The sequence below is a fragment of the Falco naumanni genome, chromosome 4, assembly GCF_017639655.2.
Source record: "Falco naumanni isolate bFalNau1 chromosome 4, bFalNau1.pat, whole genome shotgun sequence".
Taxonomy (NCBI): Eukaryota; Metazoa; Chordata; class Aves; order Falconiformes; family Falconidae; genus Falco; species Falco naumanni.
Window position 1 is genome coordinate 35,952,747 of NC_054057.1, and position 25,141 is coordinate 35,977,887.

Here is a 25,141-nt window from a genome sequence, read left to right on the forward strand (position 1 = left end):
AACCAAAACCTGGTTTAGAAGGCATCTAATCCCATCTGACACTTTGTTTGTGGGAGTCTGTTGATCTGACTAATGTATTTTCTTTTGCATTTGTTTTATTCTGAAAAGCTTTTTTGTTAAGCTCTGCTGATGGCAATAATGGAACAGTTAACTGGACGACTAAGCAAGCCCACAGTTATATTATCAGCAGAATAAAGGCTGTTGGGAAGAATGGTGAGTTTAGGTTGTAAATTTAAATCCCATGTTGGTTCAGTCAAATCTGCTTTTAATACTACTCTTGCTCTTTCAGTCATGTCCTTGTTTTAGGAATAAGGTGCTATTTCAAGGTAAGTGATTTGGAAAATTTTACATTTCTTCAATCTTTTAAACATTCACAGACCTGTGTGTCTTTGAGTCTTCCCCAACTTTTCCTGTTCCTATAGCTTTGCTTGAAATAATGGCTGTGTGTATACCTAATATTGCACATTTTCTTACCATGGCTGGTTGCTTGGAGATACCTCTGCAGTTTGCTTAATACAATAACTTGTCTGTAACAATTTTAAAAAATCTATTCATGTACATATGTAAAAAGACTTTTACTGTCATTTATGCAAGTACACATAGAATATTGTAGCTAGTGTACACTAGCTGAGAAAACGCTTTGCACTGATTGCTCATCCAGGCAGGACATCTGGATTGGCTCCCAAATCAAGTTATTTCTGGGATTGTACTTCATCTGCTAAAAATCAATGGGGAGAGAACCCATTGAAATTCCCAGAAAAAAATTCAAGGTAGATTTTTTTTCTGAAGATTATCAACATATATGTTTCAACAGACATGGAGATCTGAAATTTCTGAAGATGGGGGTCATCTGTATCTGATAACAGACTCTGGGCTGGAGACTGATACCATCCTAGCTGAATTCCTGGCTGTGCCCATGTTCAAGTCCTACAAGAATAATAATTGGGACAGTTCTGTACATAATTCTAAAAATGATGTATGTTTTCCAACTTTCAGTTCCCCGTTAATCTACTTCTTTTCTAATCTCCAGAATGTCTAACCTTTCTGCACAGATATATCTTGGGTTCTACGTTAAATCCTTCAAGGAATCTGGAAACAAGAAAGAAGAAAACAGTGCTGTCGAGGTAGCCGATAGTCTTCTTTTTCTAGCAGGGGTCTGTTGTGGTCCTGTGTAGTAAAGATTTTTATTTTCCCATGGTTAGTTTCACAGAAGCCTTTCACAGTCCCCAAGATTTTAGTCTACCACAGGGAGTTTGCCGAGGCAATTCACATCTAGCAGTCAGCTGTATTAGATCAGTATCTAGAAGTTGGTAAGTATATTCAGTTTCATCCCTAGATCACCTAAGATGATTATGCATTCATCTCCAGTCTCAGGCAGCCTTACGAAAATAATTGTGGGTTTTAAAAGCTTCTGAAGAAAATAGCATTTCTCTTGTTTCATTATTGAAAAGCAGCGATTGCTGTAGTGGGCTGAAGATTTTCCTTCAGATTTTGAAGAAACTCAGGGGAAAAAGAAGAGGGCTTCTCTGGCAAGAGGAGTGAGAACTTTCAGTTTCTTAATCTCCATACTTACGTCATTACGATGTGTTTGTCATTATAAGATAAAATATATTTGTATGTTTTTTCCTTCTGAGAGGCATTTTTAGACTTCCACCAAGATCGCTGTTTCATATCTGCATTATATCCTTGTTGATATGCTTACTTCAGCAACAGAGAATGTCTCATTACTGGGAATGGGCAGGCCTTTAGTGGTGGCAATAGTTTTCTTCTCAAAAGAAAAAGGTTGGGGTTTTTTTCAGTAGCTGCTGATTCTGCTATCCTTCCTTTCTAAAACTATTGCTTGTGGAGAAAATATACATTAATTTTTCACTGTTCTATGTGTTTGAAATGGATTTTCATTGTAGAGTCAAGTACTCAGAAATGGAAAAATATTTTATCTAGATATTTGACAGATTTTCAGCCAGCCACCATATTTTTGTCAGCTTTTCTGCTCTATTAATGTTATAAATTACTTTTCCAGCTTTTCTTGAAAGTATTTTAAAGGAAATTAATCAGTTGTCTTGCTTTATTTATAGCTCATTCACAGAAGTGAATGCAAAAATTTTGAGGGTCATCAATTTACTGATTTTAATTATACAAATAAAATATTTATATTACTGTACTTAAATCTACATAATTAAAGTCGCAGTAACTGGTTTATTAACCACAAAAATTTGTAATAAAGTATTTAAATTTCAGGATCCATTTTAATTTTGTGTTTAAGGTAAAATTACTAGAAAGATACTGTCTTCGGTACTGTGTTAAAAGGGGTTTCCAAAAGTGGAAAAAGCAACTGCTGTGGAATTTGATCAATAGCATATCCAAAGCTTGATACTATTAATTCTGCAATGTCAGTCTTGAAGAGTGGGAAGTATGTAACTAAATGTAGAGGTCTACATTAAAAATCTCTGCATCTCCTCTTAGCTGCCTCTGCAGTCAGTGGAGACCTAGTCAGCGTAGTCAGGATTCTAGGACATGATTAATCTCATTTTACAGGAGAAGTCAAATTAATCAACACCTAAAGTGTCTTGTTTTTTCTCCACTGACTATAAAAGGAGCCTGACTAACTCAGTGGTGGATGTTGTTTCTGTAGGCATCTAAAATTAGGGGAGAGAGATTCCATACTGAGTACGTGGTGCGAGGGATGGAATGTCTGTGATTAATGCCTAATTAGCAGTGGCTTTTTAAGCAGCTCTCTAGTAAGAAGGTTGGTATAACAAGGCTGGAGAAATTTTACCAGGATTAGAAAATTACATGAGCTTGAGCTGCGTTTCAAGTGTATCTTGCTTATTGATCCAAGTGTTGAAATTAGCCCTTTAATCATCCAGGAGGTACAGATCGGTTCCTATGAGTTTGTTGCAATGACTCTGAAGTCACTTTCAGAGTCACTTTTCTCAAAGTACCCCCATGCTGTAGAGACTATAACCTTTGTTCAGAGATGTGACTTCTCATAAAGGTTCTTTCAGTTGAGCAAGCAAGGCAGGTAGCTGTGGCTGATCGTCTTTATTTACCACCTGTGAAATCCTCATCTCACTGACAAAATCTATCAGCCATGTTTGATTCTTTCAGGGCACTGACTTAAAATTCAGTAGTGATATGGAATATGACCTACAGTCAGTCCTGTGAAGGCAGCATGAGAAACATCTATTAGATCAGTATTCTCCATTTATACTTAAATTTTAAAACTTTTTGATAAAGTAGTTATCCGTTTAATGTATCGTAATGATTTTTTTTGTTCTTCTGATTCATTAAAATGTGTATATAGTACTGCATCAAATAGGTTATATCTAAATAAGATTTGCCTTTATCAACTAAATTTGTAACTACATAAAAATAGCATATTCCTTTGACACATGCTGGTTGTGCTGAATTGAATTTCCTTTAGGTTTTTAATTCTCAGTCCTGTAAAATACAGCTTTGTCTTTTTTGTTTGGAATCATTGACACCTGACTGGCCTACAACTACACATGCCCTTCTGTTTCATCCATCTTCAGTAATGAGCTCTCTAACCAGATTTTTAGATGTACATTATCTGAACCTGCTGGTCTAAGGAAGTCTAGCTTTAAGAACTCATAGAAATACTCAACTGAAGTGAGTTTCTTTGTCATTTTCTGCACAAGAACTGAACTATTGATTGGTAAGGTTCATCTGTATTCATCATGTTCTTTATTAAATAAAATAACAAGAAAACATGATTGTATTATTCATTTAATGTGTATTTATTCATGTGGCATTACAAATAAACCAACTATAAAATTACAATAGTCTTCCTTTTTTAAAAAAAAAATTGCAATAAAAATAAAGAACTCATACAATTTCTAAAATCCTCATGTAGCCAGTTTTGTTCATTGCAATGTTGGAAGGGATCCTGTTGGGCAAAGAGAGGGTTTGCTCTGTGTTCTGTTCTTTAATCTATGCAACCTTTTAAAAATCTTATTAACAGGTATCTAATATTTGTTGCTTTCCTGCTCCCAGATGCCCACATTGCTGTTGAAATGCATGCTGTATTATCTAGAGCATGTCTCATTTTTGCTTTTTTCTGTCTCTTGTCTTCCTTCTGCTTTCCAGTGTACACAATTCTGTCTAAGGTGCACTCTGATCGGAATGTATACCCTTCTGCTGGAGTTCTTTTTGTTCATGTTTTGGAGAGAGAGTACTTTAAGGGGGAATTTCCTCCTTACCCAAAGCCTGGTATGGGATGCTAAGATCTTTCATCTTATATGAAAATGTAGGGGGAAAAAAATGTTTTAAAAAATTCAAGTCTATTTAGCATACCTTAGGGTTCAGCATATAATGTACAAAGAACAGGTTTTAGTTTATATTGAAATATCTTCAAATTAAATAAAATGTGTGGATGTACAATTTTAAAATGTTCTGGTTTGTGATCATAATTTGTGAAACGATGCATATAACTATTTATTGTGAAAAATGTATTTAAAAAATTGGGAAGTATAATAACACAGTATGTTATTGTACCTGAGATGTACCTGAGATTAGGAAGTATACCTTTTCTTCACTTTTGCATTAAATAGGGAATTGTGGAAGTTAAATGGCATTTTTGACAGACATAGTTATTAATCTGATGACTGTTTCAGACATAGTATGTATCAAGCTATATGAAGGAGCACTTTGAAAGCATGTAGTAAACTTGAGACAAAACAGAAGATTAAATCAAATATGAGACTACATAATGATGCTTTCTTTCATTTAAAACAAATGCTCCTTCAGTTTCAGCCTTCCTATGTTTAGGAACAGTTTAATGTTAGTTAGCAGATTGTTTGGAGAAAGAACTGTAATTTCCGAAGTATGGTCTTTTGATGTACACCAAGGTAAAGCTAAAGGATTGATCCTTGCAGGTTGGAATACATACAAGCAGTCTGGGATGGTGGGGAAGACAGAGAGCATTCTGCTGCACATGCTTATTGACAATGAAAAGGAGCAATAAATACATAAATGGATCCTATTTATATAACTCCTGTTTTCCTATAGAAATAGGAAAAACTTGTAATACATGTACAGTGTACACATAATTAAAAATTGTTTCAGTAATAAGCTTTTGAATTGATGTAAAAGTACTATTTTAAAAATTCACTTTAAGGAAAAAATAAGCTTCTGTTAGCATTAGTTAAATTTTGTCATGAATAGAACCAAGTGTTTTAAAAGTTTCTGCTCCTTGAAAAAATGATGTTTTCCTGATATGTATACCTGAGTCTTCATTTCATGTAACAGTGACTGGCAGGGAAGTTTGCCTCTGTCCCAGTTTTCTCCCAGTTTTGGCACATAGATGGAAGGAGCCTGGAAATTTCACTAATGATGGATTGTCTTTTGAATGCTTACAGCCCCAGGCTGTCTTGACATTCATGTGATTCAAAGGCAGTATGAATCTGATTTCAGATACTGCTGAAATTGCTGTACCCATAGACAGTTGTGATCATATCTGCAATTCACTGTAAGGCCAGATGTTCCCATGGTCCTTTCAGTTTTGTCTGCTGTGCTAGATCATTAGCATGGCCTATCTTGATGAAGGGGAAGCCACAATGTATCTCAGGTGGCTTTCAGGATTTCCCCCAAATAATTTGTGATGCTGGGAATGTTGTTATGAATGCAGTAATTGGATTACTGAGATGTCCTGAGAGAGTTGTGAGGAAAGTTGTGTTACACTCTGGTGCTGGATTGGTGTGGTTCTGGTCCATTTTACCCACAGCTGGATGTGTAAATGCGTACCTGCAAGCTAGTTATCCTTTGGCAGTAGGTCTCAGTCTCTTCGTTCCTTTCTGGAGAAGATGACAGCCACTCTTAAAAGGGCTCAGTTTCTGGCTTCTGTGCCAGCCTGCCTGGTATCTTCTCTTGTCACTTGTCCTACAGTGGCTGTTGTGGCCATTTCAAAGGCGAGTTGGAGGAGCACAGTCCAGAGGTGTCTGTGCAGGCTCAGAACTGATTTGCCAGAGTTCTGTGCCTCAGCTGGATTGGCTTTTGCCTCAGCACTGAGGGTCCGGTAGTGTTTAGGCATGCCTGACTTTACTTACAAAAGCTAGAATAAACTTAAGTCAAGTCTGGACGTTTGTGAGAGTATCACCAAGGTCCCTGAGAACTGTTGTACTGGTTTGACTTGAGGAGCTTTTGCAGATTGCATCTGGACTGTTGTATTTAGTAGTCATTAGTGGATCCATTTTGCAGGAACGTCTGGTCCTTTTTTGAATTAATTTGTTCTCTAAAGAAAAACTACTGCCAGGCTGTTGGTACTGAAGACCTGTATATATACTCTGATGCTAACAGAAGCTTTCAGGCATTGATGATTACGCAGCCACTGGATACGGCAAGCCCTCCCAGGTGCATTGGGTCTCTGGAGCCATCGTTAAAAACATGAAGAAAGTTTTTTTTGGTATTGAAGGACTGAGACTTTTGTGCTTTTGTTAGTAAGGAGGTTAGATGCTTCAGTCCTAGGTGGAACTGTGCTCTAAAAATCAAACTTACTAGTTAATGAGCACGAGCACTTGGTTAGCCAGGATGCTAGTAAGTACCAGCACATCAATCTCTGTAGCTGTTTACACTTTTCAGATATGGTTAATACTTACAAGTGCTAAGTAAGAGTTCGCATATGTCTGATACAGTAAAGGTTAGCAATTATTTTTTGTCTTTTGGGAAAAGTTTAGAAAACATAATTGGAAGTCATAATAAGACTTTGTAGTGGAAACATCAAAATCAAAGCATGTAGTATTTTCTTGCAAATGTTCTAATACAGTTTTTCTTATCTAGGTGAAATAAGTAATGATCCTATAACGTTTAATACGAATTTAATGGGTTACCCTGACAGACCTGGATGGCTGCGCTATATTCAAAGGACACCATACAGTGATGGAGTGTTGTATGGCTCACCAACTGTAGAAAATGTGGGCAAACCAACCATCATTGAGGTATTTTCTTCCAAAAGTTCAAAAAGTTGTATTTTGTTTTAGAGTGTAAGGTTCAGAATTGTAAACAAGTAGTGCTTCTTAGCTTTGAAAAGAAATTACAATAATTTAAAAAGATTGTAAGTCAAGGACAGGGACGTGTAATACTAACATTTTCTCTGAGGTACCGTTATGTCCTCTTTTGTGAGAAAGCCAAGTTGTATGACATTTCATTATTTACTTTTCAGGTATAACTAGTAAATAGCAATAGCCAGTTAACCTTAATGTGCCCAGATGCAGTATCTCTTGATTCTTGCTGTTCATCTAAGAGGCATTTCATTTCAGTAAATCATGACTATATTAAAGTTTTATTCAGAGTACAGGCAAAAAAAACTTTGCAAACAACTGTACTTGAAGAATAACTGAATTCTGAACTTGTAACATTCAACCCTAAATACAGACCAGACTTTTCTCCATTGGAAAATAGACTACTCTGTGAATAAACAGGTTTTGGTTTGTTTTGTTTGGGGTTTTATATTATTTTTAATTACCTTTAATCAGATATTTCCTGATTCATTATTCACATTTATTGATAGATTTTATTTTAATTAGCACTCATATGTATTTAATTTTATTCTAAGCGTAACAGTGACAAACCCCAGTACCTTTTTTTTTTTCACAATTAACTACCCCAATGTTTAAAAGAACTAATTATTTATTAAGCAGCAATTGAAAGGGGAAAAGGACTATATTCTCTGCCATGTATATTATAAACAGCAGACTGAATCAGACAGTGTCATTCACTGTGTTAAGGAGAAGTCTGCTCATTAACTTGCTCCAGCTGTTCTGCTGCTTCAGCAGTACTTTTGTCTTAAATTTTTGATGAGTTTGGGGTTTTTTTCCTGAATTGCATTTGGTATCATTTTTCTTCCTTAAGTGTGACGTTGCTAAATGTTAAGTTATACTGTAGATAATTTCACCCGTGCTTAATTGTATATACATGATTCAGTTTTGATTTCAGCAGGACTAATCACATCTGTGAAATCAATCATGTGCAGAAGTACTGGCAGACTCCGCTTAGCTTTCTGTAGAGGAAGCCATTATTTAAAGTGGCCCTTTTTTAAATAGCATGTGCTTTTAGATTCTAGCATCTACATCAAGATCTCCATTCTAAGCATGACCCCAAGCCTATATTTGAACTAAGTCTTGCCTAGCATACCAATTAATTCCTTGCAGACCCGTTCTCAGATGTGGTATTTGAATTAATTCTCTAGTATGTGAGGAGGGCAGTTTGCACTTGATCCACTTCCTAGTGCCATCTGAGAGGAGTGGTTGCATATTCCTGGCCTGAATATAACTTTTATTGTGCCGTAATTCCTGAGGTGATGTCATGGGTAGGTCAATTAGTTAGAAGAGACCTCATGAGTAGAAGAGCTTAACATTACGCATAGCACTGCAGTAGAGCGGGTAACATTCTTAAGCTCAAGCTCCTTTGAAAGCTGTGCAAAAGTAGTTTGTGTTTGAATGAAAATTCAGTACAGAGGCAATCCTCGCCAATGTCACTATTACTTGGTACAGGTGCGTGGCCCACACTGGCAGCTCTCGCTGCTGGGGTGCAGACTCAAAGTGGGTACTGTTATACTCCTGCAAAGAGCTGGTACAAACAGAGAGTTAGGTTTTCTAGGTACTAATGTTTAAACTACTGTTGAAACAGCCCATTGAAAAATTAACAGAATTGAGGATTGGAAAATCTCAGGAATTTATTTTCTATTAATTTTACAACAAAATTGTTACATTATGTAAGATGTAATTGTGCCAGGTAAGCTTTTCCCTCTACACTTCAAGGAATCTGAAGAAGACATTCCAGAGCATTTTTCCTTTTCATTTAAATGAAAAGAAATGCAACATGTTACTTTTGTTTGTTTAATAACCAATGTCACAATGCTGTGAAACTCTGTTTGCTGAGAAGCAATGTAGTTCTGTCACTGTTGCCACTCAGAGGAGGCTCTCCTTTGTTCCTGAAATCAACGAGCTAAAGTCTAAAATTAGGAAATTATTTTTCTTCAGTTTGTTTCATGAAAAACTTACCACTTTTCAGGGGAAAAAATGAAGTAGAGAAAATAATACATAATTAGACTGATATCCAGCCTCATTCTGTATTTCTTATGAACAAGCACTTAATCATAGTACAGCTTTGGAGTACAGGCACCTCCTGAGGAGTAACCACTTGTGAGCGTTTCAGGCATCCTGTACCTTTAAACTATATGATTGGTATCCTTACGTAATCTGACCATGAAGGCGTAAGTTTCCAAATATGAGTCATTAATGTTGCATCTACCTAATAGTTTTCAGTTCCCGTACAATTAGAGATTCCAGGATTTTTTTTTTAAATTTGTGTTGAAGTAATGCCTGTGAACCCGTTCCTGGAGTATGACTTCACTGGTACCAGAGCTAAAGCTAAACCCCAGTCCCAAAGGCTAGAACTGCTGAGATCCCAACACTCTTTCCTTCAAATATCTCCATCTAATGTAGTTCCCTAGGAGCCATCAATGAATGTAGATTGTTACAGTATTGGTGGAAGGGAGCTGGGTGGTGGATGGGGAAATGGAGAAACCATCTTTGGTTATGGTTGTTCTTAGGTCAAAGATAGCAGAAAAGAAAGAATACTCGTGTCTGGCCGAATACTTTTATCTGGACCAAAATATATTATTTTCACATACATCCCTTGGATAATTGTATTTGGCTATAGACTAGTCAAGAAAATTCCAGTATCCTGACTGAAGGTAGTACTGCATCAAATACATCGACCTTGCCTTTCAAATTTTACATTAGTGAATTAATGTTCATACATTTCAAAATAAGGAGCGTTTAAAAGGTGATAAGTATTTCTAAGTTATCTATTTAATTTTTATTGGTGTTTCATTTACCTGATTTTCGTATTTGCATTGTGGTTTTGCAATCTTTTTCACTCTAGATTACTGCATATAACAGGCGTACTTTTGAGACAGCGAGACATAATTTGATCATTAATATAATGTCAGCAGAAGGTATGTACAGAAAATAGCTTGCTGTGCTTTGAACTGAGTAAGTAGAACCATCTTATGGGCTCCTGTTCTTTTAGGGTATAAAATACTGTAAAATAGTTGTCTGGTGTTCAAGCCAAATGCAGGGGCACAAAGCGGGGAAGTAAGAGAATATTCCCTGATGTGATTCAGTTTGTTATTTTTCTCCAGATTATTGCTGTCAGGTAGGACTGTTATCCTTCATTCATAAAAAAAGTCTATTTGCCTTTTTTTGATTAATTTATTTTTTCTCATCTTTTCAAATGGGCCTTACATGAAGGATTTTACTGTCTTTCTGCACATTGTTTAGTTTTCTTAGTTCTGTATGTTCTTTATGCAAAGGACAATTGTATAGGCAGATTGAGAAAACAACAGATGATGACATATAGATGGACATTTGTGTCCTTAAAATTAGTTCTTTTCATTATATGTACATATTTAGTCTGGAGTACTGCACATTGGAATGCATTGTTCCTGCAGATCAGTTTTGACCCCCAAATTGGAATGTATGTCATTTTCTCTCTTTAATGAAGATTTACCAGCTGAGACTCTTCCTCTAGACTGCTTTTTCAACTCCCAGTTGTTTCATAAATAGCTAGTGGTTTTCAGCTTAAGTAGTAGGTAATGGTACTAACTATTTAATTAAACATAATCTCATTAGGTTCAAAATGAGCTAGTTCAAATATAAGATTTTTGGAAAGGTGTGTCAATCTTGGAAGTTGTATTACATTAATCATTACTTCAAATTCTTTCTTATGAAGCCTTTGTTTAAGGCAAAACTCTTGCTTTTCCATCACAACTAGATTTTCCTTTACCATATCAAGCGGAGTTCTTCATAAGGAATATGAATGTAGAAGAAATGTTAGCAAGTGAAGTTCTTGGTGACTTTCTCGGAGCAGTGAAAAATGTATGGCAACCAGAACGCTTGAATGCTATAAATATTACTTCAGCCCTTGACAGGGGAGGGAGAGTTCCACTTCCTATTAATGACATGAAAGAGGGGTAAGTACATGTGTCAGTCTAATGTTTTTGCTTTAATCTTTTTTTTTTTTTTTTTCCCCTTACTGAAAAGCTTAATATTTTTTCAAGTTTTGTAGAAAGTTTGCAATTACTGTTTTATGTTTTGGAATTTTGGAATTAGATATGAAAAGTTTACTGATGATGTTCTGAGCCCCCGTTAAACCATGGGTTTATCATGTTAGTTACCATTTCAACAGGTGACAGTTCCTATGTATTGATTTTACAATCCAAGGAATACTAATAAATTTCATTAATTAGAAAACAGTTGGTAGTAAATATGCTTATTTTGTAATTCCAGTTTTACTTCTGAGCAGTTATTTGGCATGCTTTTCAAGTATTTAATAGTTACCAATTATCAGAACTGAAAATTTTGAAACAAGGTGCAATAGGGCATAGGTTACAAAGGCACTTAGATTTCTAAGAGCATTTAGTCAGTAGCAGCATCATTCATAGCTGTGCTCTTACTTAGAGAAATGTAGCTACGTACTTCAGGAGCACTGTGGACTTCCAGGTGCAAGTGATAAGCTGAGGGATGTGGGGAAATTGTTACTGAGTGTAAACTGCAGGAATGGGCTATTTCCAGTTGTGATTCATAACCATAAATTCTATTCCAAAATGATACTTCACTTAGAAACTAATAAGGATTCAGCCTTCAAAATATGGTTGTGGTAGTGTTTTTTCCTGGCAAAAATAAAGATGCGTAGTTATTTTTAGACATTTTAGGATCAAATAATATCTAAGAAAGGGCTGAGGGTTCAAAATCTGAAATGCATGCAGAAAATACTGTTTCAGAGCCCTTTTGTGCATCTGGAGTTTCTGAGCACATCTAAAGAAGGAAAGCAACTTCAGTAGCATACGGAGTAGTAGCAGAGACACTTAATACAAGTAGCTATATTTCAAACATTTAGTTTGATAATGCCTAATATATGAAATGGCAACCAGGACCTAATTTCTGTTTCAGGATCCACTGATACATCATCACGTAGTACAGCAGACTGTATTTTCCAGGAGCATTCTTCATGTTCAGATACAAAAATGAATAATACAAGTAGCACAGTAGCTCTTATTTTATGTGCTGTAATGCTAAATGAAGTATTAAGTTTACATTCAGCTTTCAGTATTCTGCCAATTTTGTTGGCAGTGTATAGCTGCAGTATGCAATATTTTAGGAGAAGCTGAGCGCTTTGGCATGTTCATATTAGTATTAGGTATAGAAATAACTAGCCTTCCATGATTTTTTTTATGAAAAAATGAGAACAAACTCTGAAAGTACTATGCTGAGCAAGACTGAGGTTTTCCTTAAGGCAAAATTACACTATTTTAATGCAATTTTCAAAAGTAGTACTGATTTACTTACATGAGGAATCTACACTTGGAGCTCTAGGACTTCATAGAAATTGACAACTCTGATGGTAAGTAAACATTTACATTATGCAGCAGAACAGAATAGGTTGTAAATAAGTAGCTAGAAAAATCCTTTTGGTTTCAATCTGTTATTCATATGCTTAAAGTATACTATGAAGAAAAATAATTTTTAAAAGTAGTTTTAGTCTTTAAAGTCAGATGAATGTTACTGTGAACAATAATAATGTTTGGAAGAGTGGTTCATCATCCTTTGGGGATTTGTGAGAGGTATCCTGACAGTCTGTCACTCACCTCTTTCTGCAGTGTGTATGTTATGGTTGGGGCAGATGTTCCATTCTCTTCATGCTTACGAGAAGTGGAAAACCCACAAAATCAGCTGAGATGCAGTCAAGAGATGGAGCCTGTAATAACGTGTGATAAAAAATTTCGTACTCAGTTCCATATTGACTGGTGTAAAATCTCTCTGGTGAGTTTTTTTTTTTTTTTTGTTATTGCATAAAAAATGTTTACAGAAGTGCAATATTTTATGCCAGACGTGATTGAGGTAAGAGTTTTGCCAGCCTGGCCAGACAACTCTGCCAAATTCCACTTTACTATGACTGATTAATACTGTTTTCCATCTAATAGACACTCATAAGGATTTTGCTATGTAGGCTAAATTATATTAGAGTTGAGCATCAGTGAAACCACCATATTCATTTTCGTTAGCAGTGATTTATATAAATGGCCAGAGAACTCTAGGGCTTATAAAACTAAAAAACGAAATAGAAAAAGAGAAGTGTTGACTATGAATCAAAATAAATGGGAACATTCTTCTCAGTCAAACACAAGAAAAATGATGAGTGAACACTAGGCTATTTGCCATGGAAGGAGTATAATTCCCAAAGAGGCTTTTTAAAATTATTTTTGTTTAGCTCTGGTAAGGAAAATCAAGAAATTATAAAGTATTGTAAGAGAACATTGTAGGTAAGTTTGAACAAAAATGGTGAACATACATAAAATGAACTTAGATGGTTGTTGAGCTCGTTCAGACAATCCAAGAAGAAACTGCAAGGGATACGTGAAAGGCTTTTTGTACAATGTAAAAAATGTATTGAGTATGAGAAAAGGTATTCATACATGAATTTGATTAGTTAACTTCCAACCCTTTCTTTCTATACACTAGGAAAGCCGTTAGAAAGCTGGAAAATACTTGTTTTAAAAGAATATCCAGATTACTTACTGTTTTTTGGGTTTCTGTTGAGAAGTTCCAAAAGATGCATGTGCTTACCAGCAGCTGAAAAATAATAGAATGCAGTCAGCCTTTATCAAGAACAAACTATGTTAAGTCTTTGATTTCCTTCTACAAGAAAGAACAGGTGCAGCAGCAGATGTCATTTCTTTTTGGTAAGGTTTTTTGATAGTCTCATAAGCAAGCTCAGAAACATGGCCCAGATGAAGCTAGGACCTAGTGGAGAGCTGGTTGGATAGCCATAATCATAGCAGAATCAATAATTCCTTTCCGTTCTTCATTAATAAGCATGGTGATGGAGCATGCTTATTACACTGAATTTGTGGTCCCTGTGAAACTGAAAGGATCTGCAGGTGCATTGAAGGACAGGATACAGTTCAGAAAGCTCTTCTTGAGAAATTGGAGAAACAGCCTTAGAAAACGGTGAATTTCAAAAGTAGTGGCAGAGGAATAGTACACTAACGCAAGAACTATCAACAGTACCCATGCAGAATGAAGCGTGGCTGGTTAGGAGTACTTCTTCAGAAAAAACATCCAATAGTAACAGTGGCTCATAAACTCATTAAAAAAGTCATGAAGCAGCATTGTTGTGCTGCTCTGAGAAAAGCAGAGATCACCCTGGGGTGTGTAACAGGAACAGGCTTTCAAGAGAAGCATCACCCTGCAGCAGCCTATGATGCAACCTTCTTGAACTCGGCGCTTGTTCTGGCAACGTGCCGCAGTAACTGAATTTAAACAGTCTTAGGGGTGTTTACTGTTGCCAGCGGCACTGCAGCTGCGTGTTGTAACCTGGTGCATCAAAGGGAGAAGGGAGCCAAGCCTCCCTCTATCTAACCACAGTCTGCTTTTCACAAGACCAGGCAAGCAAAGGGGCAGGGGGTCCCTCAAGATCCACGGGTTGTGGGAGGGACTTGAGCCTCATTTCCCGTAACCACAACATAGAGCAGCAAGTGAAAATACAACCATCAAAATCCTCTTCCTCCCGCTTTTGATGAGGTGACGTTGGCGGTTAGCATTTAAATTTGTGGGTCCCAAATTCTGCAAAGAGGGGCAGCATAATACATGCTTCCTCTTAACGCTTGCTTTTTGATAGCCCGTTCGCACACCATGTATGGGCTTCTGTCAGTCACAGAAGTGCAGAAGTATTTTTTGTGCATTGCTTAGGGTTTGGGATTCGGCTAAGCAGCCAGGTGGAACTTGGTATACCTAACATAAAAGAAACTGCAGATTTAATGAGTGGAGAATACATAAATTAATTTGTGTCAAACTGTCTTGCACTTATTTTGTGTATATATATATATATATGTGTATGCATTTGAAGCTCAGCAAAACATTATTTCTAGCATTCCATGAAAACCTGTTCGTTCATTGCATAAGTTTTAATACAGCATTTTACTTAAAGTGTAAATTATAAAGGAAACACCATCAGTTGCAAGATTTTTCAATGAACAGGCAAAAAGTCAAGCATGCAGGCAAATAGAATATATTTTCATTAATGATTTGAAGAGAGTTTTAAAACTTACGTTAAAATTAAATCTTAACAGTAATAGCTGACTGAAGATAACAAGAAAATGGAGGTGGAAAATTGAAAAGTCTTGTGGGAAGGGCAGTCAAACAGTAGCAAAAAACCGGTTGTGTTTCTAGAAACATTAGACAGAGACATAAAAAAAAAATAATAATTACTTGTGACCAGGAATGCAGCCTTCTGGAGGTTAGTTGAATTGGGAGGTAGAAAAACTTGGGCACTCTGGCTCTGATCAATTAAATGCGTATCTCATGTCAGGGTGCTTCCTGCATCGGGTGAGGAGGGAGGCAGCAGAGCTGCTCAGCCCTCAGCAGGTCAGTTCACGCCTCTTTCTTTTTCGAGCACTGGATGTGAAGCTCAGTAGGAAGGAGGAGGGAGAAAATTGTAGGTACTCCACTCTTCATCTTTACCACCTTTGTACAAGAGAGGGCAGTATTGTTATTTAGGAAGACTAGTAAGAAATTGATTCATTTGTCAAAAAGAAATAAGTATTGAATAATTAGTTTGCAGTAAAAAACATTTATTGATTTTTTTTTTTTTTTAACTCAAATACTATTTGTGTGAGATATCCCTAAAATTAATTTGTAAAAAATATAGTATCTGTGGTAGGCACAAAATAAAGTAATAATATTACTTAACACATTCAACAAAATGTAAGGTTTATTGTTTAGAAAAAAAAGTGATTGGATGAAATTGTATAGAATTTGTAAAATGTGCAATATAGATTCTTTTATATGTTATGGTTGGTTAAATACTGCCTGTTTTTACATTCTGTTACTTTGTTGTATAATTGTCTTTTTTTCTTTTTTCTTTTTTTTTTTTTTTCTGGGTATCAGGTTGACAATACAAAACAAGTTTCCACCTTTCAGGAAGTGATTCGTGGAGAGGGGATATTACCTGATGGTGGAGAATACAAGCCACCTTCTGATACACTGAAAAGCAGAGATTATTACTCGGATTTCCTAATTACACTGGCAGTGCCCTCGGCAATAGCACTGGTGCTTTTTCTAATACTTGCCTATATCATGTGCTGCCGACGGGAAGGAGTGTGAGTACTTTAACACACTAATAAGTAATGATAGATTTTTCTAAGACTATAATGCATAGAAGACAATTTGTTAGAAGGATTCCATTCAGTTCATTAAAAAACATTAAAAACAGCCTAAAGGATATCTGCTTGAGATTTTGAACTATTCCTCATCCAAGCACATACAGTAATATCCAAGAGAATGGATTTAGGGCCTTTAGTCATTCTAGCTGAAAGGGTTAAAAATCTCAGCACACACACAAAACTCCACAAAATCTCCACATGTGCGCAACTCTCCCAAATGCCCCAAACAAATAAAATACTAATAAAGGATCATTGGTTCAGGACAATGTTAATTAACTTCTAAAATGCTAACTTTTATAAAATAAATCTGGTTGAGGAGATGAACTGAATTTAGACATATTATAAAAGAAAAACACATAAAAGGAAAGCAGCAAGTAACGTAACTTTTGCCATTTCTTACGCAAACTACAATTTCATTTTGTCATGGAATTTATTTTAGCCAGAAGCTTGTTCTTTAACTTGCATTTTCATTTCCCTGTGTGTGTGTCTGTGTGTGTGTGTCAGTCATCCGTATCACATCTCTATACGTGCGTTCATCAAGGCCTCATCATAAACCCAGTTGCAAATGCTGCCAAGTTGCGTTTAGCAATAACCTTGTCAGCATTTCTACATCATGTACTATTTTCATCATCAGATAGATTTAATGTTCCAACTATCAATGCTATTATTTAATTCATAAATTTTGTTTTGTTTTTAGGGAAAAGAGAAACATGCAAACACCAGAGTAAGTGTCTTCTTTCCTGTTATTTTTCTTTTACCATTTAATTTTCATTCTCAGTAGCTTGTCATGCTTCATACATGTGTGTCATAATCTTCTTTCATTCTCTCTAATACATGGTTTAATTCATAAATGTGAAAGCTGCTTTTAAATCAGTCTTGGCAAGGATAGAAGACCAGAATAAAAAGGGTTTGAAATTAACAACTGTCAATTCCAAATAAAATAGTGCTGTTAGAATAAATATGTAAATATGCAATTTATTCTCCTGGTTATTGGACTTCCCAGCCTCTATCTTAAAGGCAGTGGACAGGAGAACAAATATCCTGGAAGGTATCCAGTGCCTGTTCTACAGAGCGTTAAAATTTATCTCTGAGTTTTGATGAATCTACCACAAGAATCAGGAGTTAACCATAACTTTTATTTTAACTGTAGCGAATAAATTGAACATTAGCCATAAATTGCACAGTCTTGGATCCTATGAAAAATACATATGCAGACAGCAAAATGGAATAATTACTGCCTTAAAAATGAAATAAATTCGGTATTTATTAAATTAATTATGTAAAGGTTTGCTTCTAATTGCTGCACTGTAGAATCTGTAGCATGCATCAAAGCCCTTGTATCTTTAAGAAAAACAATAATTGTAAAAGTCTATCCATTTTAATAGAGCACTTAGAATATATACTTACTATTTTATTTTCTTTTGACATAGCATCCAGTTGGTCCACCACAGTGCTATACAGAAATCAACCAAAGAGCTTCGTGACATGTCTAAAAACAGAGAGATAGCGTGGCCTCTTTCAACGCTTCCTGTGTTTCACCCGGTTACTGGTGAGATTGTACCACCCCTTCACACAGACAGCTACGATAATACCAGTATGCCACTGATGCAAACACAGCAGTGAGTATTTAGATGTTATTTTTTAATACTTACTGTGTTGCATAATTTAACCATGGATTCCAGTGCTTGTCGTCTGAAATGTGTTTATTACGGAGCTATTGGTAATGACTCTGTAGCTCAAGATTGCTGTGGTGTTCGCGTTTCAAGCAGAAAGAAAGGACTTCTGTTACAAAGTTAAATGGCTGCAGACTTGGCAAGAAGCTTTGCGTGGAACAGTTGTGTTTCTGCATGTTTTGGAGAAAGACTACTTTGATAGAGGAATTAATTAAAACTGTTCTATTTTAGACACCCTGCCTCTTGACCCATGACTTTGGAGTTCTGGTATAAAACTACCACTGGATTGGTGGTAGTTTCATACCAGAAAACCCAGACTTTGTGAGTGCTTAGTACCTGTCAGACATAGTTTATTTTTTAAACGTTAACACTGAACAGAGGAGCATATTCCATTACACAGGTAATAAATACAGACTTGCGAGTCTTGGAGCTCTCAGCCATTTCCATTGTTGCCAGCCTCTCTCCGTGACAGAAACCAGAAGAGTTAGTTTCTATTCCTTAAAGTTAATTTATCAGTAACTTAATGAAACTGTCGAGCAGACCCATCCAGTGCTTTGCACACGTTTTAATTCAGACAAGTCAGCAGTGCTGTAGAAAAAAGGTGTTTTTAGAAAGGCTTGGTTGAGGTGTCTGGGGTTGAGCAGATCTGAGGCAGTAGTCTCAGAAGTGGCTGGTGCTGGTTTTTGGTGTCATGCTATGATACTGGCTCCAGTCAGTGGCTTCTCAACTGGCAGGTCTGCATGGCCCCAGTGATACTGGTCCAGTGCCAGCACTAACTCAGCCCTAATTTACACATGCTTGCCCTGAATTCCCTTCATAATGTAGTTATGTGCTAGAAGAGTGTGTTCTTCCTGTCCCAAAGCTAAATTCTCCAGGAAGTACAGCTGTATGAGTTATCCCTTGTACAACTGCTGCAAAGTGCTCTACCCGGTCTTTTACAGTTTCTTCTCTATTCAGAATAGCAATATTTTTTAATAACTGGAGTGCCAAAGCCTGTACCAAAGGCTTTCTTGAGTTGTACATAGAGTACTTATCCACTTCACCTACATTCCAACCCCTAATTCCTTTCTGTAAAAACAGCCTTAGTATCTGGTAGCTGTTAAAATAGACACTTAAGCAGGACACAAAAGTGTTAACTTTGCCTTTGTAAGTAAACTGCTCCGATTTGTAAAACCAGCTGACCGTTTGTTTATTTCGCTGTCAATAATTAAGTTGCAAATACTGTCATGATTTCTGTGTTCATCATTTACAAAAACCAAACTTTGCATAACATCAGAAACCTGTGCTGACTTCTGCTGCCTCTGGCGTTTCACCACATCTGAGCCTCTGAACATAGTTGACAGGTGGAATAATAGGAACAACCCCTTAACACTTTCTTTCTTTCTTTCACTGGTTTGGCTAACCTTTTGACAACTGTATTTGCATAGCGAAAACGGATTATTGCTTCATAAGCAAAAAAAATGAAGTTTAAATACTGAACTTTCATGCATAATGTATTTTAGATTTTGTATGGAAGCATTAAAGATATTAAATTGCTTTTTGTAGGAACTTGCCACATCAGACTCAGATTCCACAGCAGCAGAGCGCAGGTCAGTACCGAGAAAATACTCTATTAAGTGACCAGTGTGGAGGAATCACTAGCCAAAACGCATACAGTCTATGGGCAGTGGAAACCATTAAAGTTTTACGGCATTGTCATTCCAGATATTTTTTTCATACATCAGTGAAAACTTTGGGATGGGATTGATACAACAAGTAGGAGAAATGCTACGTTAGGACTCAGCATGAGACAGTGGAATCTGGTACAGCTACGATAGAAACCTCCTCGTATAGATAAAGCTACAACCGGATTCCTAAATGTGCTTACACTGTTCAGATTCTCTAAAACTCGATAGGAAATCAAAATTTCTAATTCCCACCCATACTAGTTAATCTGTGAAGGAGGAGCTTTTCATTGCTGTTACTGAAAATAGAGGAGTTGATATTGGGGGAATCTGTGGTGAGGCACGTATGCATGCTGCAGGTTTCCTGTGTCTTATTCATCACTTCTACATCCTATATATAGGATATAGCCATATGACAGGGGATAAGGATCATACAAGGAAAAAGTAGAGGCCACAGTAAAATGTTTGAATATTCAAAGAGGTATTTAGGCATTATTCTCTGTATATATTTATGTATTGAACATAATACGGGAACTACAGATCCAAGAGGAAGATTTGTTTTAACTTAGAGAGGAGTTACATAAGCAACTCTCTTTTTTCATTCAAAATCCTTCTTCTTCATTACTGCTTTCGGGGATTAAAGGAGAATTTCGTATGACAACATTTCAGAGATTTGAGGCAAGTATATAATAGATGCTTCTGCCCATGTGTTTTGGGTTTTTTTGTTATCTGGAAATTAAAACCACATTTATAAAAACAACCCAACTGACTGCAGTTCTGCTAGCTTTGCTGTTTGTGTGCTTTATTATACGTATACTGGAAACGGCAGATGCCCCTGGCAGTCCAAGCCTCTATCCAAAGCCTCCAGCACAGGTTTGGGTTGACATTTAGCATAGCTCTTAACGCTCACTACTGCAGGCATTTGGAAGGCAGAGTAAAAATGTCACGTAGTTCAGCTCTTCTGTTCTGTTTTGTTACAAGAGTTCCAGTCTGTCTTGCATTAAAAATCATCTGCTAGTGCTGTGTGTTGACAGCAGTGAGAAATTTTTAAAAAGGTACGAAATACAAGCTAGCTAGGTTTGTCTCTTGCAGGTCACGCTGAAGAACTGCCATAAGAATAGATCTTAAAAACCCTCCTGCGTCTGTATTTTCTGCAGGACATTATTTTGGTAGAATACACCTGTTCTTTAATATTAATCACAGATGCTGCCTGTGACAAGCTCTCAGAAATCAGAGGAGGGAAAAAAAATGTATTTGGGACAGACAATGTGTCCTCCTCTTCTCTTGGTTTACAATGACACCTTTGTAACTCAGATGTGCAGGTGACACTGCAAGCCGTTCCATGACATGATGGCATGTGCCTCTTGCAGTTTATCTTCTAAAGGATATCTAAGACTCATGTCAGAAGGGTAGACTTTTAGAGTTACGACTTAAAAGAGAATTCAGGCGCTCCCAAGATGATTTTTTTTTTAGTAGCATCAGTACAAACTTACCAACCAATTTTCTTGATCTGTTCAAATCAGAAGTTTCCAGACACTTAAGGCCAAAAAAATTAGAGAACTAGATATTAATTCTTTAATTTTTTTCCTGTCCTACGAAAAATTCCCAATAATATATTCAGGATTATTAACATACTATCAGTCACCACCATGAATAAGGAGACCTTTCTGTTTTAAAGGTTCAGTAGACCATACTTAGTAACTTGAAGAGCAGACTGTGTCTAATAACCACTAACCTCCTCAGGAACTATCTGAATCCCCAGTAAGAAACAATTGTTATTTAACTTTTTACAAAAATGCGGACTTAACGGCTGAGATAACACTTGATGGTTTTCACAAAGTTCATGCAATTCTTTCCCAGTTATGTTTTAAAAGTGACAATTCAAATATATTAACGTTCATATTACACTGCTGAAAATTGCTACTGGTCTCTAATATGAAAAGTTACATTGGCAAAACTCATGAGGACTATTTTAAGGGGCTTAAATGAAAAAGTTTATAGGCTATTCTTATAAATATGCAAAAGACTAAACAGTGTATGTACACTGTATGGCGCATTTTCCATTTTGAGTTTCACAGCCTCCTTATGAAGTCTGTTAGATCTCAGATAGAAAAATAAATTCCCGGTTAAACAATCTTCTCCCTGATCTCTCTCTTCCCAGAAGAAAGCAAGCGAAGCTTCTTCACGTGTATGTCATCTTTTGGTCCAGGTTGTACATGTAGTGTTTCTCCAATGTGGTTGTTGATACAGGGACTAATAAATCCTATTTATGTGCTGTTCAATCAATTGGCAGTTCAGTATTGTGGAAGCATCATCTGCCACTGATGGATTATACAAATTCTCATCTATTTGCAGGTAAATGGTATTCCTGAGGAAAGAAAACTAACAGAAGCAATGAATTTGTAATCGGAGAAGGCAGCAAATTGTCTTATTTCCTTATTTGTTCTGATTGATGCATGAGTTTTTCTGGTGTATATTGTGCATGCCCACAGTATTAAGACTATTTCAGTGCCAGAGAGTACAGTCACTTCCATGTAACTAATGTAACTTATCCTTTTGTACTTTGGACGTTTTTGACAATTTGTAAGCACTGATAACTTTTTATATTTGTTACATTCAAAAAAATAATCTTTCAAATATATGTATGAATAAATATCAAACTTTATTCTGTCCTGTGATCCCTCCTGAAATTTTTAACAGGGAAATCAAAACTTTAAAATATGTGCCAGGTTCAAAGGATTTCAGCCTCTGTTCAGTGGGATAATTGCCTTACATTTGCACACCAAAAGCCGTACTGTATAAGCATGAAAACTTGTGCAATGTGATGAGGTTCAGAATTAGTATTCCAAATTTATTAGGCATTAATTTTTTAGAGATTATGAAAACACAGTGAGCAAAGTTATTTTTGAAAAAACAAAAATAACAACACCCCCCCCCCCCAAAACTTTTCCTGTTGAAAATTGGATTTTTGTTCCTTTACCAGATACTACCCTATTTGAAAACGTGTAAGCAATGGAACATTTAAAATCTGTCCATTCATTCATCTGGTTTATGTTACAAGAAACTGTTACAAACTACAGGCAGAAATTAATGTCTGCAAATAAATAAGGGTAAATTTTGTTATGGTATACATGGACTAACTTTTAACTCTTTAAGAATACTTGTTAAATATTCTTTTGTTATATTCCTGATGCCCCAGTACAAGTTTATTTTTTGTATTCTCCACCTTCTTTGCTCCAAAAAGAATAAAAAGAATGGTGGGAGAACTAGCTATCTAATAAACAAAGGATTATGTTTTAGCATCTTAAAAAGGAGTTTATTAAATACATACTTTCCTGGAGGTGGCTACTTTGAGAGGCATTTCTCTGTGCAGCTGAAAGCTTAGTAAGATGAATTTTGTTAAAAGGATGTGAACCGAGGTTTCCTTATTCTTCAATAGATGGTGATAAATTTATTTTCTGACACTTTTCTGTGTATTTTAAATGAATTATTCTGATGCTTCTTTAAATCCTGAATGCAGCATAACACAGGACTTAAGGGTCTCCAGCTGTAACAGCTCACACCCAACAGTTCTTAGGGTTTTACCTTAAAGCATCATACCATTTTAAGCTGACACTTAGGCTTTGGTTTTCTTCTGTAATATTTTGTCTTTCAGGAGCTGTACGTTCATCAGGATGCTACATTGTAAGCAAAAAGCTGTCTGTTTAAAATTGCTAAATGCTGGTTATATTTCCTTAGTTGAGAGTTTTGAGGTCTCTGCTAAGAGAAAGTCTGAGTCATTTAGGAATTTAAGACTGAGGCTAAAAAGAATCTGTAAAATAAGGTTATTAGAGTTTGTAAAAAGACCAAAAGTAGTCACTGGCTTTTTCTTTCTTTCTTTTCACAGTTATGACCATGTTCCTTCAAAACCCAAACACTTATGTTCATTTTTAAGTAAACGATGTGTTTATAGGCTTGGGCCTGAATGCAGCACCTCAGCAGGTAGTTAAAACAGTCCTGAGCTGCTTTTTAAGCTGCATTTTGTGCAACAAGTATGGTAACTTGCAGCAAAGTACGTAAGTGGCGCTCAGTACTTTATAGGTACTTGTATATCGTCAAGCCTTAAATGTCAGTTTGCAAGGCTGCCCTAAATGCCAGGCACAACCCACAGCACATCCAGCCGCATCTAACCCTGCGAGTAGTGCTGGGGGTTGTTACACACTATAAGAGGTAGCTCAAGCTACAGTATTGTAAGTTGAAAAACTACGTTTCTGAAACAGTTGGAATAAAGAGCCATTCCTACTTGCTTTCCAAGTGGCATGCATCGCTCCTACCTACCTCATCCAAAAGGGACCAGGGAAGAGATTTCATCAGCCAGTGAGCCTCCTGAGACCCCTCCTTTTTTCCCCAGCTTGGATGGTTATCAGTGGTGAAAAGTGACCTAGAAAACTGCACACTGAGATTTATAGTGAATAAAAAATTTATCCAAGCTGTGAAAAATTTGAGTACAATCAGCACTTGGTTTCTACTAGTTCCTATCATTTTCTACTCTATTTTCAAACATACAAGCTGTCAGTGCTTTGAAACAGAAATGAATGGAATGGATTTTAAATAATTTTTAATGCAATGTAAGACTAAACTTTGTAAATAGTGTTGGTTTTGAATCGTAATGATTTCTGATAACTTGAGGATGACATGACAATCAATTAAGTACCAGCTGAGCTGCTCCCATCTTAGTTGTACTAATATGTAACAGTGCCAATATGTTTAAGGAAATTTCTTAAACTGCTATGTACGTGCATGAACAATCACTTTGTACCAGCGGGCACTCCACCTATTTTGACAATAATCTGATGATACAGGTGACTTACATATTAAGCACACCTGAACTATTTTATGATTGAAAGCTTCATTTATTTCAGGTAAGTTTAATAACAAATTATTTTTACTTACTAAAACAGTTACTGTGAAAGCATAGCTTTATAAAGCTGGCTAAGGACACTTAGTGGCTAAAGAATTAGTAATAGTTAAACGTGCCAATAGTTAAAACAGTAAATTCACAGCCTCTTTTTAACAGTGTATGATGACAGTATGAATGGACATTGTATTAAGTGACTGTTGCAACCAAATTAAACAGAAAGCACTACAGCTGTCTTTGTAAATATATGAAATGTAAAATCTAATAAATAGGAAAACATTAAGTAGTGATGTTTTTGCCTGGTTATTTTACGTAATAATGCCTCAACAACTTCGTGTCACCGTTGCCAGTGTTATGGACAGTAATACTGGATGGTGAGCTGACTGCACAGCGTTTCTGTTTAGCTGATGGAGATGCTAAAATAGGTGGTGTAACCAGCAAGGATGGAGAGTATTTGCCCACTTAGTTCAGGTGCCCACATTAGATGGTACCTCCCTGATTATACAAAGAGCTCTGGGGACAGAAACTACCACTCTGAGTCCTTTGCTTAAAGCCCCTTCTGTTCGGTGTGGGACTTCAGTAGCTAAATTAAAAGCTACATTTCTTGACCCAAACAAATCTTAAGGATGGATTTCTTGATGTTGCCAGACTGCAGAAAAGCCAA

At 36.3% G+C, this 25,141-nt stretch overlaps 1 protein-coding gene across 11 annotated transcripts in view; it reads left to right on the forward strand.

The window, feature by feature from the left end:
* Positions 1-22,245, forward strand: part of SGCE (sarcoglycan epsilon) — a 32,701-nt gene extending 10,456 nt beyond the window's left edge. The window contains exons 1-13 of one of the 11 annotated variants that reach the window (XM_040593409.1): positions 109-213; positions 1,031-1,124; positions 4,108-4,230; positions 6,796-6,953; positions 9,904-9,976; positions 10,795-10,993; positions 12,680-12,842; positions 15,969-16,180; positions 16,941-16,967; positions 17,674-17,862; positions 19,462-19,505; positions 20,224-20,258; positions 21,936-22,245. In XM_040593409.1, the coding sequence (XP_040449343.1) occupies positions 6,837-6,953; positions 9,904-9,976; positions 10,795-10,993; positions 12,680-12,842; positions 15,969-16,180; positions 16,941-16,967; positions 17,674-17,862; positions 19,462-19,505; positions 20,224-20,258; positions 21,936-21,986 (1,110 nt within the window). In that variant the 5' untranslated portion in view covers positions 109-213; positions 1,031-1,124; positions 4,108-4,230; positions 6,796-6,836 and the 3' untranslated portion in view covers positions 21,987-22,245. The other 10 variants (XM_040593398.1, XM_040593407.1, XM_040593406.1 and 7 more) reach the window with 10 other exon arrangements.
* Positions 22,246-25,141: the final 2,896 nt, after the last annotated feature.